The following is an 18,913-nucleotide window of genomic DNA, read 5'->3' as shown; positions in this document are numbered from 1 at the left end:
GACATAGTGCAAGGGGCTTGGACAATGGGCTGGGGGAGGGTGTGCCATCAAACCCTACACATGTAATCATTTCGCCAGACAGGGGAGCCCTCGGAACCAAGTTTTTCGACAAAGCGCTACGGGTAGCTCCTGTGTCGACTAGAAATTGATCAGTAGAACCCAGAATACCCGCTGTTACATATGGACCCTGCTGATCTACCGGCACTTCAACTGATTCCTTACCCCATCCTACGCAGTCCTATGCATGCACATAATCCTGGTGTTCCACATTCTCTCCCTCTGATATTGATTCCGCCTATCAAACGTATTTCGTTCATCCTGGCCACGGCCCCTCTCCTCAACCTTTCCACGATCACCTCCGCCACCTCTTTGTCCTGTCATCATTGGAAACTGAGGTTCCATATGTTGGGGTGATACATGAGTTTCGCAAGTACACTGTATGATATGGATGTATTTCATTCCCAACCATGGGTGTACACCCCGTTCTTTAAGTTGCAGTAGCATATTTTCTTATAGGTCCTGATGAAAGCTAGAGTAAACACTCTTTTTAGCTGAAACTAGTCGACCACTTTACACAGAGCAATTATGTAGTTTCACTCACTTACTACTAGGCGCACCATTTAATTTTGACACCTACACATTCTCCTCAGTTTAGGTAGTCAATTTTAGCGAGCACTTTTTCTAGAGCACTGCACTTTTTCCAGATTATTTTGAGCAGGACTGGGCTGAAATGTGGCGCTGTATTTTCCTGCACCGTCACTTGACGATATAGGCGGTACATGGAGCGACCACCAAAATAATTTCCATATGATGATATACCGCCACATGGGTGGTCTGATGGTTCTTTTGGCCTAGTTTATACTCAATCATTTCTTTCACACACTTTCCCTTGTGATCCACATTCACCGCTCTGGACACCACACCACTTCAGACCTGGTCTTCTCTTCGTGTGTTTCTTACCTTGTTCCTAGGGGCATGAGTCGACAGGTCATGAAATTATTTCCCCTTTGACCCCCTGCACATTTGTTTTTTCGTATTTAGAGCAACTTTCCGTTGCGGGTCGTTATTTCCAGATGTAAACTCATCTACTGTTTGCATCAGCAAAGCTCACCCAATTCAATTGTGTATGTTTCCCCTCGCTTGCTGCCTTTTCTTTTGCCCATTTTTGTTTGGCTGGTTTCAAGCCTGTCCAGTTACGTAACCATCTAAATTACCAGCAAATTGCACTTATTAAAGTACTTCCTAGACGTACCAAGAATACAGTCTGGATAAGCACGTGTCTAAACCATACCAACTTTTATAATACTCTAATTTCAACCCCATCGCTTATAGCATTGTCCCCCTGTTTCAACATACAAATTGGACACTGTCTAATTATATTAAGAGGATTTCTATCTCGTTTCCTCTGCAAACTGTGATGACTCATCGTAGTCTGACCACACAATGTTTGTAGTATAAGAGAGTTAAGGAGTTTTTCTTTCTATTATTTCTTGTCTACAATCTTTTCTTGCCTTTAGTTCTAAATTTGTTTGCTTTTAGTCTAAGCAGATGTATAACACAGGCACGTTGAATGATGTTGCGCTGTACATAACAGAGGTGTTTTACATTTATTGGTAGAGAGCCTCTCTGCGTTTCTGCACAGTTGTGCGCATGCGCGAAAATACAGTGTTCCCTCAATGGTATCCTTGAGTACCTCTGCGCATGCGCAGTTAAAATTAGTGCCGGAATCGACTGATTAAACCTGCGAGCGTCCCTAGAGATTAGCCTCCCACTTAAGCAGGTGAGAACACCCACCCCACCACCCCTCCCCTTTTTTTCGCGCCACACGGAGTCATTTGCCGACTAGTTTTCACACGGCAATGTCAAATGTTCCTATTGGTTGACGAGCTAATGAAGCTCTGTTACTTATATGGACCAGGTGAACCCATCGGTGCCTTCCCTTCCGCTCGATTTTGAACGTGGGGCACCGACGGAAAGGTGAGCTGAGCAAGCATGTAGGGATTGGTGAATGGTATTTCTTAGTTACATGGCCAGTGCGAGCAGTGAGTGGGTGTGATTACCCTTGTCAGTATGTTTTGACTAAAAATTGTTTGGGTCGTTTGCTTAGGTTTTGCAGCTACCCTTCATGATATTTACAGTGCCTAGACTTACTGTAAACTTGGGTCTATTCCTGGATGACGGCAGTCCTTTGCTGCTGATATCATAGAAACCCAGTGCTTCTTACTACAATAGTAACTGGGTTACCATTGTAATAATCATATTACTACCTCAGTTCTCCCATTTAGGACATCTACCTACTATTAGTAATTTATATTGGTAGATTGATAGGAGCAGTTTTGGCAGTTTAGAGGGGTTACTATCACACTTCCATTGGGGTATATGTGTATATAGCGATTAGGCTGGACACAGCAGGATTGTGCACTTACTGTGCCCTCTTTTTTCTCTACACATCAGAGCGGGCCTCAATTTCCAGAGCGGTTGCCGGGCGAGGTGAGGTCGTCACCCACATACAGCTGGGTGAGTATTACTAGGAGGAAATGCCACTTTGTGATGAAGCTAACATGCTTAATCATTGTGCAGAACGCAAATTGTTCTTGCAAGGTGTTCCCTGTTTAGATGGTGTTTGTTGGGTTATGTGGTTTCCTGTGTGAATATAAATACATTGTATTTTCTGTTTTTTTTGACAGGGAGAAGATCTTTGTCCTGTCATCATTGGAAACTGAGGTTCCATATGTTGGGGTGATACATGAGTTTCGCAAGTACACTGTATGATATGGATGTATTTCATTCCCAACCATGGGTGTACACCCCGTTCTTTAAGTTGCAGTAGCATATTTTCTTATAGGTCCTGATGAAAGCTAGAGTAAACACTCTTTTTAGCTGAAACTAGTCGACCACTTTACACAGCGCAATTATGTAGTTTCACTCACTTACTACTAGGCGCACATTTTAATTTTGACACCTACACATTCTCCTCAGTTTAGGTAGTCAATTTTAGTGAGCACTTTTTCAGGAGCAATGCACTTTTTCCAGATTATTTTGAGCATGACTGGGCTGAAATGTGGCGCTGTATTTTCCTGCACCGTCACTTGACGATATAGGCGGTACATGGAGCGACCACCAAAATAATTTCCATATGATGATATACCGCCACATGGGTGGTCTGATGGTTCTTTTGGCCTAGTTTATACTCAATCCTTTCTTTCACACACTTTCCCTTGTGATCCACATTCACCGCTCTGGACCTGGTCTTCTCTTCGTGTGTTTCTTACCTTGTTCCTAGGGGCATGAGTCGACAGGTCGTTAAATTATTTCCCCTTTGACCCCCTGCACATTTGTTTTTTCCTATTTTAAAACATCCCAGTATTTCAGATATAAATAGTACCCAACAAAGACACTGTTCCTGAAAGGAGTATTTTTCCTGTATTATCGGGCAAAATAGAAGGGTTGTTTCCTTTATGGTATGCTCATGATAGGATGAACAGAAAGTGACTTTTCTTGTAGTCGTGGCTGTCCAGAAAGCAAGCCAAAGCATATCAATAAGGGAGACACATCAATGACTTGAAATGTGATTTCTCCCCAGCTGAACCGCCCTTGTCCTACCAATAGAACTGGTGTTTTGGATTAAGGCCCAAATTCCAAAGTACAGCCATCTACTGAAGGAATGGCATCACTAACATGTTTACTTACGAAGGGTAACATCTTTTGCTTTGCATGAAGAATGTATTTGAAAATGTTTGTGGATTCCAAAATTCATGAATACGACACATGCGACACATGCGTAGATAGGTGAACAACCCTACTGATGGACGAACATTACTAACATTGGGAAAAGTGAAACTAAAAGTCTCAAATGCGTGGCACTGTTTCAACTGAAGCCAGGCACTCTTGGAAAGTTAGCCATGTCTTGAAGTTGGAAGCACAGCTTTATAATACAGAAGGAGCAGGATCATAAGGCCCGCTACACATGTTGATATTCACATTAGGATTACATTGTGATGCTACAAGGCACACTACTAACATATATCAGGTTATGTATTTTCTATGGATAGTTGTGAATAAATGATGGGATAAAAACCAAATGCTGTGTGTTGGGAACAAGATTGCACTGCGTTTCAAATCATAAAAAAATACCTGACCCTTTTCATGAGTTGTCTTATGATAGCTACTGCGCATGTCTGTCGGGTCAAACACACAGCAGCCTGTTTATGTCAGTTCACAGGTTTTAGATGACCAGGGAGGAGTTTGATTCAACATTTCAGGCCTTGATGTTAAATACATTTTGCAACCACTTACAGGTTTTAGATAAATAAATTATTACTACTAGGAGTACAAGCTATGCACAATAACTGACTGACTTAGACAATAAAATGCTAACATAATATGTTATAAAACGAAAATGTGATTTTCTCCCAACTAGATTAGTTATGGTGCAGGACTCTCCATACTGAGTGATAAAATGCAATTCCCTTCATTTCTCCGGACTCTTGCAAATGGAAACTATTTGGCCCAGGCTTTCATCGAGCTGTGTCTTCATTTTGGATGGACATGGATAGGAATACTGGCTTCAGACAATGACTTGGGTCTTGAGCTTGGCCAAAATCTACTGAAATGGGCTCCTCACAGTGGAATTTGTGTTGAATTCTATGAAACCTTAGCCACAGTGACAACACAGAAATCATTATCTCATGTGGTCAATGTGATACGACGATCTACGTCAAGAATCATAGTGTGCTTCACCTTTGCTCCTCAGATGATCCCTTTTTTAAGAGAAATCTCTGCACAGAAAATTGTTGGCAAAGTTTGGCTTGTTAACACCAGTTGGGTTTCTTCTCCAGTTTTTTCCCAAAAAGACTTATGGCCAATTCTGCATGGCACAGTGGGATTTGCAGTATATAGTGGGGAAATGCCAATGTTTAAGGAGTTCCTCTCCAGCATCCATCCATCTAAGTTTGCTGATGATATCTTTATGAAACAGTTCTGGGAGCAAGCTTTTAGTTGCCAGTGGCGGGAAGATTTGAATAGCACAGTTGCTGAAAGTGAGACGGATGGAAAGAGATTCTGTACTCAGAAAGAAAAACTGGAAAGTCTTGATGAGTCAGCTTATGATGTGCATAACTTCAGGTTCACTTATAAGGCATATACCGCAATCTACGCCTTAGCGCAAGCGCTACATGATTTGAAATATTGTATACCTTCAAGAGGACCATTTGCTAACATCACCTGTGCTGATTACCCAGAATTTCAACCTTGGCAAGTAAGAACCTCCTAAATCTATAACTCAGTGTGAATGTATTACTTATTTTCAATTTGGTATATGTTAATTTCGAGGTCATGAAAAACTAAATGCATTAAACCCAAAAATCCCATTAAAGACACTCTGTCACTTACAGTATTTTAAATATAACTGCACAAAGTGAGCACTGCAGCATTTACTAAACTATTTCAATCCGTTTAGCTGTGTAGATAGTAGACTTGGAGTCTTCTGCAGTCTTTAGTAAATGTTGAGTTGCCCACGGTTGTGACAGTTATTTTCCTTGTTCTGGGATTAACTATTATGATGGCAGTTTGCGGCAAGCCATGACCCAGACCCTTGTAACAAAGATCCTTGATCCGCTGGGAACATTTTATTTTTGAGTGGTGGCATGCAAATCAATTTCTGTGCATGCTATACAGTGTTTAATTTAGTTTTTCCCCGTGGTTGCAGGTGTGGCCCATTGACAAGCATTTTTGGGGGATAGTGTTGATTTTTCCTTAACAGACTTTAATCCAGAGCAGGAGAGAGAAAAACAACACAAAAGGGGAATGTAGAAGGAAGAGAAGCACAGGAACTCAGGGGCATATTTACAAAAAGTGACGCATCACAACGATGCGTCAAAAATCTTGCGTTGTCGCTGCGACAACGCAATTCGACTCAGATGCGGAAAATCTTCAAGGTGACAGACCTTGGTGTAACACGGTAGCCTGTGTCAGAAAAACTGACATAGGTGCCGCAAAACTGCTGCAAGTCAGCCTGACGGAACTGCAGAAAAAGTCACGTAAGGCTGATTTGTGGCACGCAACGCCATTCCGACAACACTGCGACAGTTCACACTGCATGAAGTGGCAAAAGGCACCCGGGAATCCATGCTATTCTCCACAGAGGACCTAACAATGGACCAGGAAGATAACCCCAGTAGCCAGGACCCCCTGGCAAACACCTGTAGCAGAAGCCCAGATGCACAAGCTGAGACTGGGGAAAAAAGGAAACGGTGGTCCAACTTCAGTCTAGAGGAAAATGAGATACTGGTGACGAAGGTCAGCAACTACCAGCACCAGCTCTTTGTCAGTTCCAAGCTGCCTCTTGATAAAAGAGAGGTTATATGGCAGAAAATCGTCCAAAAGATCAACAGCGTAGGCCAGTCCAAGAGGACTGTCATGGACTGCAAAGAAATTTGGCATGGCTGTAAGTACTGGACAAAAGAAAAGCTTGCAGCAAATCGGAAGGCAGCCTCTCAAACTGGAGGAGGCAGCCCAGCAGACCAGGAGGTCCTGGATGACCTGGAAGAGCGGGTGGCACTGTCATCCCACAGGAAATCATAACTGGAAAATCTGGAAAGGACAATGCAGGTCGAGGTTGAAGAGCAGACAACTGGTAAGTCACAATAAGTGCACAGCTGTCAGTAATGGGTCATAGTGGTGATTGCAGCTAGAAATGTCCCTGTGCCACAGTCTGACGTATGCATCTTGTTGTCCTTATACTTTGTCAACAATCACAACTATTCTCAATGTAAGTTAATCACATATGACAATCACATTTTGAAAATGTCAAATCAGCACTGCCATGTTCATATGTGATGGAGCAGATATACTGGACATCATTTATGAAGGGTCTTGCACCACCTGTACCTCACTTTTGTGAATGTCCAAAGTGAAGACCCATTGGTGCAAGGACTACACAAATGACGTTCACAAGGTGACGCATATCCCTACATGCGTAACTTAGGTAATACAGTGGAACGTCGTGCTACATCTTGCCTGATCTTTCTTGAGGTGTGCCAGTGTGTTGGGGTAGTTTGAGATCAATGGTTGGCGGACGTGTGCAGCAGGGTCCTTATATGTATGGGTTGGCGTAGTGGTGGCCCAATGGACTCAATGATAACCGATTAGATGGCCTGGATCCATTTATGTTGTGGATCAATAATGGTGATGGTGTATGGTGGGCATGGTGAATATTTGACATTTACAATGATGGTTGGTCCAGGTGAATCCGGTGGTGTGGCTGTAGTTGAATCTGTCTACTGGTGGAGGAGATGTGTTTGACTGTGTCTTCTCCAATGTGGCTTGATGTGGCTAATAGCTGCTTCAGTTTGATGTCAGGAAGTTCACCCAGGAGGCGGTGGTGTTCTGGTCACTGGGGTTGTCCAGGTGGAGCTAGAGTTTTCAAAGTAGGAATGTTGTTGGTGAATGGGAGAGCGTGGTGTGCAATGATGTCTACAATGGCATTGGTGAATGGGTGTCCATGGGTCCATGGCCCGGTGTGTTGCAAATGAAGGTGCCAAAGTGGATGTTGTTGTGCTTGGTCTGGTATTTTAAGTTGTGTAGTACCGCTGGGTCATTGGAGTATGTGGTTAGTTGGAGTGTATTTCTTTCTTGTAGGAGATGGCAATCCCACCTCCTCGATGGACATGGTGGGCCTTGCAGCTAATTAAGTAGCTCTCACTGATGGTCATTTCTGGTAAAGAACAGAGGTTGATACATGTTTTTGTGAAGCATGTGACATCTGAATAGGTTACAGCAAGAAGGTGCCACATTTCTGCAGTGTTTATGTATAGGGACTGCATGTTGTGGAGGATGCAGTGGAGCTGGTTCTGTGGAGTGTTAATTGGCTGGGTGGCACGAGGCACAGGTGTGTTGATGTGGCAGAAAGTATGTTTGGAGTTTCGACTGGCGCATGGTGCAAGATAAGCATACCGTCTTGCAAGATGGCAGGTGGCGTTGCTTCCAGAGTAGATTGTGAGGAGAGGAGGGTGCCTGTGTTGCAGCAGAGGAGTGTATGAGAGGAATTGTCCTTGCTGGTGAGTGTGGTCCAGGGGCAAATGGATGCAGACGGTCTTATCCATGGCTTGCCTTCGTCATGGGAGACGTACATTACAACACAGTTATCACATTGGAATGTCAGTTCAAAGTAAATTCAGGCACGCAGTTCCCTTCACATTGCATGTCATATCAACGCATTGTGATGCAAGTAATGGAGATTCATCATTTCCAGGTTAGGAAAGGCATTCTGGTGTCAGATAAAACTGTAAGGGAGTTTCCATGTGATTAAATATAACATTTAGGGTGTCTTGTGGGTTAAATAATTAAATATAGTGTTATTTTTGTCTGGATAAAATCAAAATTTGTATTCATTTTGGGGTAAAAAATGAAAGTTTGTGTGTCTTCTGGGGTAAAAAAAATTAAATGAGGATGTCTTTGGTGGGCAGAAATGAAATTAGGGTATCCTTTGGGTAAAAAAATGATATGAGGGTGTCTTTTGGGGCAAACAAATTTAATTAGGGTGTCTTTTGGGGTAACAAATGAAAATAAGGGTGTTTTTGGGAAGCAAACAATGAAATTAGGGTGTCTTTTGGGGGCAAAAAATGAAATGAGGGTGTCTGCTGGCCTCAAATGTGACACTTAAGGTGGTTTTGGGGGTCTGAGATGAATCTCAGGGATCAGGGGTTGTTATGTGTTACAAGTGTTTCTTTTAGGGTTGCACTCACTGCAGTGGGAACTGTAATTTACAATGCTACCCTATCCAGCTATTTCTCCACTGTTGCAATAGGATACCTCTTTTTATACATTGTATTGGAATGCAATGTAATGGTATGCATTGCAACCATAGATATTCCTTTGGTATACTACTGGTCTGCCTGCTGTGCATGGATGCACAGCATCTGGCATTGAGAAATTATGTTGGGGCACTGGACAGTTGGGAGGTGGAAAAAGCCTGAAAAGACACTGCAGGGGGCATGGATGTGGGTGCGTGTATGTGTGAGTGGGGTTTGGCATCACATTACAAAAAGAAAATTGCAACAAGGCTTTGTCCTGCGTATTCTGTGCTCCTGCTTCTCTGAGTCTGCTTTAAGGAACAAGAAGCAGTCAGCCAGGCACCCTCACCAAAGTGAATCACACGGCCGCAATGTGGCATTATATTTGCTCATGTACGCAGGGACATTGTGTTCAGACAGGGGCTTGAGTGGTAGGCATGTTCTCCATGCGTGGTGTAATGCTTCCTGCATTGCAAACAGGGAAGTGCACATGACTGTTTCGGGCGGACTGAGAGGTCCGAAGAAACAGTCTTTGTGCACTTTAGTGGGCATACCACTGAGCCCTAGGCCCACTTGTGAGTAGAGCAGTCCCAATTAATTAAATTAATTCTGGGTTTGTAATGCGCTAGAATTGACTCCCGAAGGAGTATCTCTGCGCAGTAGATTGCTGGGGAACCCGTCCTGGCTTTCCCTGTGAGATGGTCCCTACTGGGTATCTCCAAGGTAAAACCAGGCATCCCCGGCATATGTGGGGGGCCGTTGTAGAGATGATGCAAGCTAATGCCCAGAGTTGCCGAGTGTGATCCCTGGTTAGAGTAGGCACCGAGGTGAGAATTATCGAGTCCGCTGACCCTGGTCCACGACCCTGCCACGTCGGGAATTGAACCCTGGTCCCGGGCTGTCCTCTGCTCCCGGGTCTGCCGCCTCTAACCAGTGAGTTAATTCTACCTTTAGTTTTTCTTTTCTGTGTTAATTCTTGTTTAATAGTATCAGTAATGGTCGTATAGCTAAAAATAATTTGTTCAGGTGTGGAATTGGAGTCTAAGCAGGTGTAGACTGATGGCAAGGCTCTCTTTACTACCCTTGCTGTCACTAGCTCTTGGTCAACCTTACCCCATTTTAGGGAAAAGCCATTAAGCCTATCGATGTTCAAATAGCGTTGATCCAGATTGCTCCAATAGTCCACATCTACCGAAGGTGAAGGACTGCTTACAGTCATACTATTAGGAAAGTGATCACTTAAAGGGCTAGTAATTGTCTCAAATTTTAAGAGTGTTGGTGTACTACAATGGGGGTGAGTATATAATCAATTAAAGTTGTCTCTCCTCTCCCATTAAAGGTTGGTGCAAAAGGAACTGGGGGGTTGACCAAATCATTGGCAAACCCTAAATCCAGAGAGGCCATAAGTTTGTTCATTCGCTCTCCTATCTTCGTATGTACAAAGTGTGTTGGATAATCTCCTGCCTCATCCTGAATCCCGCAAATTTTTAAATTACTATTTTTGCATAAGGACAAGTTAAAATTGCCACCCCAGATCGTTACTAGCAGTTTGTCAGAGTGCATTGAACCTAATCATTGGATTAAGAATGATACCTTGTTTAAAATAACGATTAAATCGATTGGGTTTACATTGTTATAAAAGTTTACCAGACAGTAAACGGACATCTTATTTACAAACATCAGAATTACCTGGTAGTTAGTTTCTAGGGCCACTACCTCAATTTTTTCCATGGGCAAGATGTTTGAAATATACATTAATAAACCCTCTTTTGGCCTGCCAGCCGCGGATTGTATAGCAGTTGAAAAAAAGGTTTTATATCCTAAAATGTGAGCAGGAGTACAGAGCCAAGTTTCTTGCAGCCCTATTATGTTGTGCTTAAGCACTAATGACAACCAATTTTCATCTGCAAGTAGAAATGTATTAAAGCACATATACATTTTTTGGGATTTTTCTTTTTTTTAAAACACGTAAACACACACTAAAGGACCCACCACCCCTAAATATTATAAAAATACTCTATGAATAAAAAAGAAGTAAATATATTAATAAGAACACCTAACTAACCTAACTAAACTAACTAAGAGTACCTACATTAACAATGATAACTCTACAATAAAATTAATCCTAATTATAAAACAATACACAATATATGACAATGTGTACAAGCAGCCCTTCAGATCAGGCTAATGAGATGGTCCACACTCTGCTTCATTTTGTATATTTTGTACCACATCTTAGCCATCTGTTGCTCAAGTCCATCCATTTTTTAAAAAATCCACATCTTGGCTAGACATTCTATGTCCGCAACACTGTCCTGACATAGAGGGGAATGTATTGACAGCTCCTGGTGCTGAGGTCGAGGCTTTAGATGGTCCAGGATGTTGGTCTGAAAGCTTGCCATTCTTCCTATTCTTGGCTGGGGTGTTGGTATTCCAGGTATTAGCTGCCTTCCGCTTGTCATACAGGCGAGAGTTCCATCTAAACCCCTTCACTACCTAACAAATGTGTGAGCATCAGGTCTTCAATATGCGGAAAAGCCTTTTCTCTTCTGCACTCATGTTATCTATATGAAAAGAAGGACACATGTGTTAGTCAATCTGTACATGACTGACAAATGTAGTTAGGAAATGCATGCTATCATTTGCGATGATTCCAACATTAGGGCCAATCATCCGATCACTGCTTGGCACACACAACCAATACAATACCACTCAGTTGGTTCATCACATACTGTGCAGTCTTCTGAATGTGATGATTCTTTGAAAATCATTTTCACACTTAAAAACTAATCAATTTATGAAGAGCCAGAGAAATGAGAAGCCATTTAACATACATCATGGCCTTTGATCATTTCCACCAAAAATGACATTATCTGGCTCCCCATGTACAAATCATGCAGTCATGTGATCCTTAATCTGCAACAACAGCTGAGATCAGACAATGTCACAGTGTGTCGTGGATGAAGATCATCTTTTCTAGACATCTATGCCACTTGACCGTTCATTTCACACATCCACAGAGTAATGAACTGTAGTAGCAATTTCCATGTTTGAAAATATATATGTGGTTGGTGTCTCAACAATGATGAACCTCAGAGATGATGACACTACTCATGTTGACTGGCATACAGCATGTCATGTAGTACTAGCAGGGTGAACTACACCTGAGCGTATTTATCAAGCATACATGCACCTACCTTAAAAACGTTGACTTGGTTTTGTGTATATTGTTCAATCTATGACACACAAAACATAGCTACAGTTTGATTACAGCTACTTAGTCCTCACGATAATGGACCATGGATTCATTACAGCATCATGAATTAAGTCTTACGGAGTAATGATTGCGAGGGCAATTTTGGAATACAAGATGTGCCACACTTGTGTGATGACTCAATTAAATATTGTTCTTGACACAGCCCAAGGATTACCCCATCCAAATACATAAGGCAGACTGCCATTCCTATAGCTCATTTGCATACAAATGAGTATGGTCTATGGATGTCGTTTGAGAGTGCATCATTGATCAGGTATTCCTAGTAGTATATATCAGACATTTGAGGCATGGATGACAAATAACAGTCAAATAACTAAACTTGTTCACACTTAAATGTCAAAATCGTGAAGAGACATATGACAATGATGAGCAGTGAGCATGGCCAGTTTGTGCTTGGTTGTTCTCTGTGTTATTACATTGACTCTATGTGAAAAAGCATTGCAAACCATGTGCTTCCCTAGACCAGCTGATTCCGACCTTGCACCCACACTACAACCCAGGAACACCATCCTGTTCAACGATTGGGCACAACACCACTACTAAGCATGGGCGTAAAATCCGTTTAGGTCGCGGAATTTGTGGATTGTTTGCAATTTCGCCATCCGCGAATCTCGCGAAATTGCAGAAAAGTCAGCGAAATCGCGACGGATTTTCAAAAACTGAAGTACATAAAGCACTTACAGGGTTACAGCAGGTGCCCAAGTTGAAGCTAAATTCTTTGTAACCATTTACAAAATGGCTACAAAGAACTTGGGCACCTGCTGTAACCCTGTAAGTTCTTCCTGAGCAGCGCCTCCAGAATGGTTGCCTACTTGCAACTAGTCTCTGACCCTGGTCTGACCATCGAAGCAGGGTCAGACAATAGTTACAAGTATCGCACAATGCTCCAGTCACAAAAATTAAACCACAACAGGAAGCACTTACAGATAAGGAAGCAGGTGCCGGACTTGAAGCTCAAATTCAGTAACACATTAACCAGCCCCCTGTTGAGGCTGGGCAGGTGTGCTTTCTCCCCATAATCTACAGTGGTGAACCAGAGGGTGCTGTGATGAACCAGAAGGTGCAGTTGTGAACCAGAGGGTGACAGTGATGAACCAGAGGGCGGCAGTGGTGAATCAGAGGGTGGCAGTGATGAACCAGAGGGTGGCAGTGATGAACCAGAGGGTGGCAGTGGTGAACCAGAGGGTGGCAGTGATGAACCAGAGGGTGGCAGTGATGAGCCACAGGGTGGCAGTGGTGAACCAGATGGTGGCAGGGGTGAACCAGAGGGTGACAGTGGTGAACCAGAGGGTGGCAGAGATGAACAAGAGGGTGGCAGTGATGAACCAGAGGGTGGCACTGCTAAACTGCCCGGGAGCCCTGTGGGTGTGAGCCCCCGCGCTGCTGAGCTGCCCTGGGGTTATGAGCCCACGCGCTACTGAACTGCCCCAGGGCCCAGTGGGTGTAAGCCACCGTGCTGCTGAATTGCCTGGGAGCCCTCTGGGTGTGAGCACACATTGTGCTAAGTGCCCCCCTGCCCCCAGTACATATATACCCGTACCGCACAGCACCATTATGCTCTTGCACCATGAAGTCTGGTGCCTGGATGCTCCTGATCCGTGTAGGTGGTACCACCGTCTGGTGCAGTCAAAATGTAAAGTCATAACTTGCTACACAGCACCAATAAACACGTGTCCCCCCTGGCACCGGTATGCTTATGTACCAGGCGTGGAGCACCCGCATGCCACTGCACCCTACTTCCCAGCACCAGCACATGCCTGTACAGGGCAGTTTAGTATGAGATGGGACATTGTCCAGCAGCAGTAGCTGCATGTTCCTGAACCCACTGAGCAGGATCAGAATGGCTTTGTACCAACACGTGCAGCAGAGCGCCATCCCCGTGTAGCTCCTGTGAGCAGGAGGCTGCTTTCTCCTCATCTGCTGCTCTGCTCGGTCTCTGACCCTTTATAAACAAGATGCATGTGAACTCGCATAGAAGCCCCGCCCATTTGGCCCCGTCCACCACACACTACAGGTATGAAACGTCTTCCCGCCCGTCCCCACTATATCGGCCAGCTCACTCAAGGGACCTTGGCGCCTTTTGGCACGCTGGCAAAGTTACAGGCACACGTGGTCACATATTTGTGCAAATGGCACAAAAATCCATGAGTTCGCGGGAAAATTCGCGAACTCGCAGATTTTTTTGCCATTTCGCACAAATTCGCGGACCGCGAATTTGTAAATTTCCCCCATACTTAACCACTACCCACATGTAGTAAGGACTGTGTTAAGCAAAAAAGTGGCAGGCTGTGATGCTGTGTTCTAATCCCGAAGAGACTCAGTTAAATTGCAGATTAACAAAATGTTTTGATATAGCGGCTAAAAGACTCACGAAACAGCCGCATGGCTCACCTAAAGCATCTGTCAAGCCACTACTATGCTTGTCCGCATGAGTAAATTGACCCTACAACTTTTAACGGTCTTTACCTAAATGTAATCAAGACTTTTATGATCTTACGGAGTGTGACCACCATCCTTTTATTACATGTAAATAAGGCTTTTCTTATAAATGTAAGTTTTTTAACATTGTGAGTTTTTATTAACTGTACAATAAACAAATTCAAATTCAGTACCCACATGTAGTGAGGACTGTGTTAAGCATGCCTTCTTCCCCAAACATCAGCCATCTGATGCTGCAGTGTCCACTTGGCTTCTGCTACTCCAGTCTAAGTGGAAATGGAACTCCATTTTGCATTGTGGTTTGAGGGAACGCCTGTCTGACACTTTCATGGCTTTTAATACGTCCACATATGTCTCCACACAGTACAACATTCACAAGGTGTTTCAGCATGGTCTTTGAACTTTGATGTAGTTCAACAAGTTGAAACTGCAGCTGGATTTAGTGGTCATACTATAGTTGCCCACATACAGAGTCAAGGTTCTAACCTTGCACATCACCAACATCACAATCAATGATGAATGATACTCACTGGTAGCTTTGGGGTCGTCAAATGTGCCAACCTCCCTCTTTGTATGTGGCTGTGGTAAACCTAAGAAACATGAACAGATGTACAATCATGTTGGTATTCCAGACATATGTACATTCTATGCAAAATAAAAGTTAGCGTGACACATGCATGTAATTACCAGACCATGTAACTCCTTTCACATTAAGTACAGCAATGTAGTGCCACCCCCACCTGGATATTGTAAATGCTGGATACAGTCCACATCAAACTTCACTGAGTGTGAAACAAACATGTGTAGCATCCCTGTGAGTTTGCATGTGCTTCAACAGATTCATAAGACATGCCCTTACACAGACACAATTGTACAATACCGTAAGTTTGTCTGGTCCCAATAATTGGTCCGTGCATGCACATGTATACACAGTTTTTTTACGTGATGACTCACAATAGTTCTTTGACTCTCTACATGCTTGCAGCATGTTAAACTCTATCTTGTTGCCTGATTGTACACTGATTGGATCTTGCTTGTGACTTTTGCATTGTTTATTGCACATGTCTTGTTGTTCTTTTGACTGCCTGCTTCTCCCTCTGTTCCTCATGCTGATGCACCCCCAGCGCCTCCACCCTGACGATTCAGGAGCTTCAGCTGCACATCTGAAACCCCTTCCCAATTTGATGCATGTCCACACAGCAGGCATGCACAGTATTTGATCAACAGCCAAACCTTTCTTCAGCTGTCAATAACCCAAACACAACCAGTGCCAGAGATCATGTATCTCCCAAATCCCTCAGCTAAAACTCAGCAAATGTCCAGGCACTGTACCAGTGAATTCATTCAGAAATGCAACCTGTACACACAGAGCTACAACCATGGACTGTAATCCTGACTAGATCAGCACCGGGTTTTGTGCATGGTTCAAATCATCAATTAGATGTTAAATAATTGTATAATTCATACCACATGATGACCCGATATATATTTTCACTTTCTTTTTTATTACATTATTATTTTTTTTGATTTTTCATGAATTCATTGCCTTTTTTTCCTCTTTAAATATAAAATAAATAAACTTTCATACAGATATATTGTTGCACATATATAAAATACAAAAAAGTAAGTATGATACAAATTTCTTTAAATTACAATTCAGAGTTCATGATTGTATACAGAACCAAAATTCCATTCAACGCGTTTCGGCTATGCCTTCCTCAGGAATTCTGTATATGTCTCATGAGCGTTAACTAGAAGATGAAAAATTATACCAATTAATATATTAGTTCTACAACTATTGACATCTAACAGATTGCTTTGATTATTTTCTCTAAGTCTTTTATATGTACACTTTTTATTCTTAGGACACCCTATCATTCAGGGGTGGCTCGGGTTTGGCTCTCCCACATACTGATACCACTCAATTCCTAATATGTTGCTATACATTAATTACAGTGCATTATCATCTAAAAAAACATTCTGTACATTACTACCATTTACTATACATTCGCAACAAGTGTTGTTCCTATTTGCAAAGAATATATTTATCTCTCCAGTATATACAATCATTTCTCAATTGCTATTTCACTTTTGTACTTTGGCATACAAGGCTATAGCATTACTCCTAAATTAGTCTATGATCATAGATATTCATTCTAGATAGCCTATCCATGATCATTAACTGGAGCTTGATTCTAGAGTCGTAATTCCTGCAGATAATGGACTAGTCTTTTTCCTCTGGTCATGCGGTTCTAAAATGTCAATCGGCCGAATATATGCTACACATTTTCATGATCAATGTTTATACTCCACAATGTGATTCTAAGGCACAATGGCTACACTGACAGTTTAACTTAGTTGTCACAAAGAACATGTGTTTACCTACATAAAACATCCAAGGTTATATATATTGCTTCTGATCCTATTATGTGTTTCCCAATAAATGCGTCCAATATATCATATTCTCTCATTAATATCGGGACCCTCATGCAATCTTGCATAATATACGCGCACTATAGTACCTGTATATGATTCTCAACATAACAAATCCAGTGTAACGATTCCAAGCGTGAACTGTATCAAAGGTGCAAAGGCTTCTGCTTAGGGCATATGTTTCCTTTATAGTTCACTGCTGAAAGGAGAGAATTGGCGTAAAATATACGAGGGAGCTACTCGGCCACTCGAGTTTAAATAACAAAGACCCCTTTAAATACTAATATACTGATACACATCTACATTTTGATGCCGTAGCTTTGTCTCTTTCGTCATTAATTATATCAATTTTCGTATATTCCCAACATTTTCTTATATTTAGTTTTTTTCTGCATATAGGAAAACAAATTATCGCACATTAGGAATGGACTCTTTTTGTTTATGTTTTCCTTATTCTATCTACTATGTAAAACAGTTATTGTCGGTACCTGAAGCTTGCAATTTGGAACAAACCGGTATTCCTGGCTAGTGCTTCAGTTATAAGGCTTCTTCAATTAATTTTTAGGCCATGTATATGTTCTGCTGTATAAAATAAACATGAGCCAATCAATATATATTTGATATTAAAATTTATCCTCTATTTGACCTTATCTTGAAGACTCGTTCAATTGACAGAGTACCCAGATATGCTTTTAATATGCAACAATCTAGTCATTTATTATCCATATCGGGCCCCCGCTGTATCCCCATAGTCAATGTTAATCCTAGGAGCTACAGGCGATCTTAAATGCGGTTCTAATCCCTATTTATCCTAGCTTTTTCAGTCTAAATAGCTGTGGCGACTTACTTGCTGCATTAAACATTCTGGCATCTAGGCTCTCCGATGTGCGGCCTCCTATAAAATTGTTACCGCTCAAACTGACTCTTTTTAAGGAGTCTGCCGATTGCGCGTCAAACATTACTAAGTCTCGCGTGACTGCCGAGCCCGTATGTTTGGCTAATTTCTATGGGCAGGGTCTGAATAAAAGCTCCGCCATTTTGAAGAGGGGTGTTTATGTTTGTTTCTCAAGGAGAAAGTATATGATGGTATATTTATACTAATCAAATACATATAGGTTTGATGCGTTTACGACAACTATATTTCTGTTTATTTTCCATGAATTTTTTAAGTATTGAAATTTGTAATTTGAATAGGGACTTCAGATCGTAATTTAACCTCGGTTGTAAATCGGGTCCCAATGCCAAACCTCCGATTCTATTAACATTTAGCTATGAACGCTTAGGCATTGCTGGAAACCATAATAGCAACATTATTCTGCCATTCAACATTTAATGAATACATGGGAAACACATTACACTTAGACCTTGCTTAGATATTGCTGAAACACATAATAGCAACACATACTGCCACTTGATATTTAGAGAATACATAGGAGATCCATGACCCAATATTGTAAGTCTACAATAATGCTTGTTGTAGCATTATTGTAGCATTATTGTAGACTTACAATATTGGGTCATGGATCTCCTATGTATTCTCTAAATACGGCGGGAAAGACCCATAGAGGAGGATCTCAGACTTGTCCTCGTTACATTTAAGTTGAGCTCCTGCCAGTCATTTAAAAACTGCTGCAAGACAGTTTTTGGAAACAACAGGGGACAGATCGTTATCCTTCCACGTGAAGAGGAGCTGGGTATCATCTGCATAAGCTATGATCTTTGCACCCAGCTCCTCCGCCAAATGAATGCGAGGCGTAGCATATACATTAAAAAGGAGAGGGCTCAGGGTTGAGCTATGGGGGACTCCGGTGCTGAAGAAAACGGAGGCAGCCATACCTGCTGTGTCCTATTCTTTAGGAAGGATTTGATCCAATCCCATGCCCCCCCAGAAATTCAAATATTGGAGAGGCAGGCCAGAAGTTGGCAATGTGACACCATATCGAAGGCGACAGAGAGGGCCAATATTATCAGG

The 18,913-nt window shown here is 42.3% G+C and overlaps 1 protein-coding gene across 1 annotated transcript in view; it reads left to right on the top strand.

The window, feature by feature from the left end:
• LOC147703550 (extracellular calcium-sensing receptor-like) overlaps positions 1-18,913 on the top strand; it is a 454,642-nt gene that overhangs the window by 61,616 nt on the left and 374,113 nt on the right. The window contains exon 3 of the mRNA XM_086929513.1: positions 4,421-5,257. Coding sequence (XP_086785639.1) covers positions 4,421-5,257 — 837 coding nt within the window. The remainder of the gene's footprint in view (positions 1-4,420; positions 5,258-18,913) is intronic.

This window comes from Lissotriton vulgaris, chromosome 7 (assembly GCF_964263255.1).
Source record: "Lissotriton vulgaris chromosome 7, aLisVul1.2, whole genome shotgun sequence".
Lineage (NCBI taxonomy): Eukaryota > Metazoa > Chordata > Amphibia > Caudata > Salamandridae > Lissotriton > Lissotriton vulgaris.
Note: the sequence above shows the minus strand (reverse complement) of the source record. Positions and strands in the feature narration are given on the sequence as shown.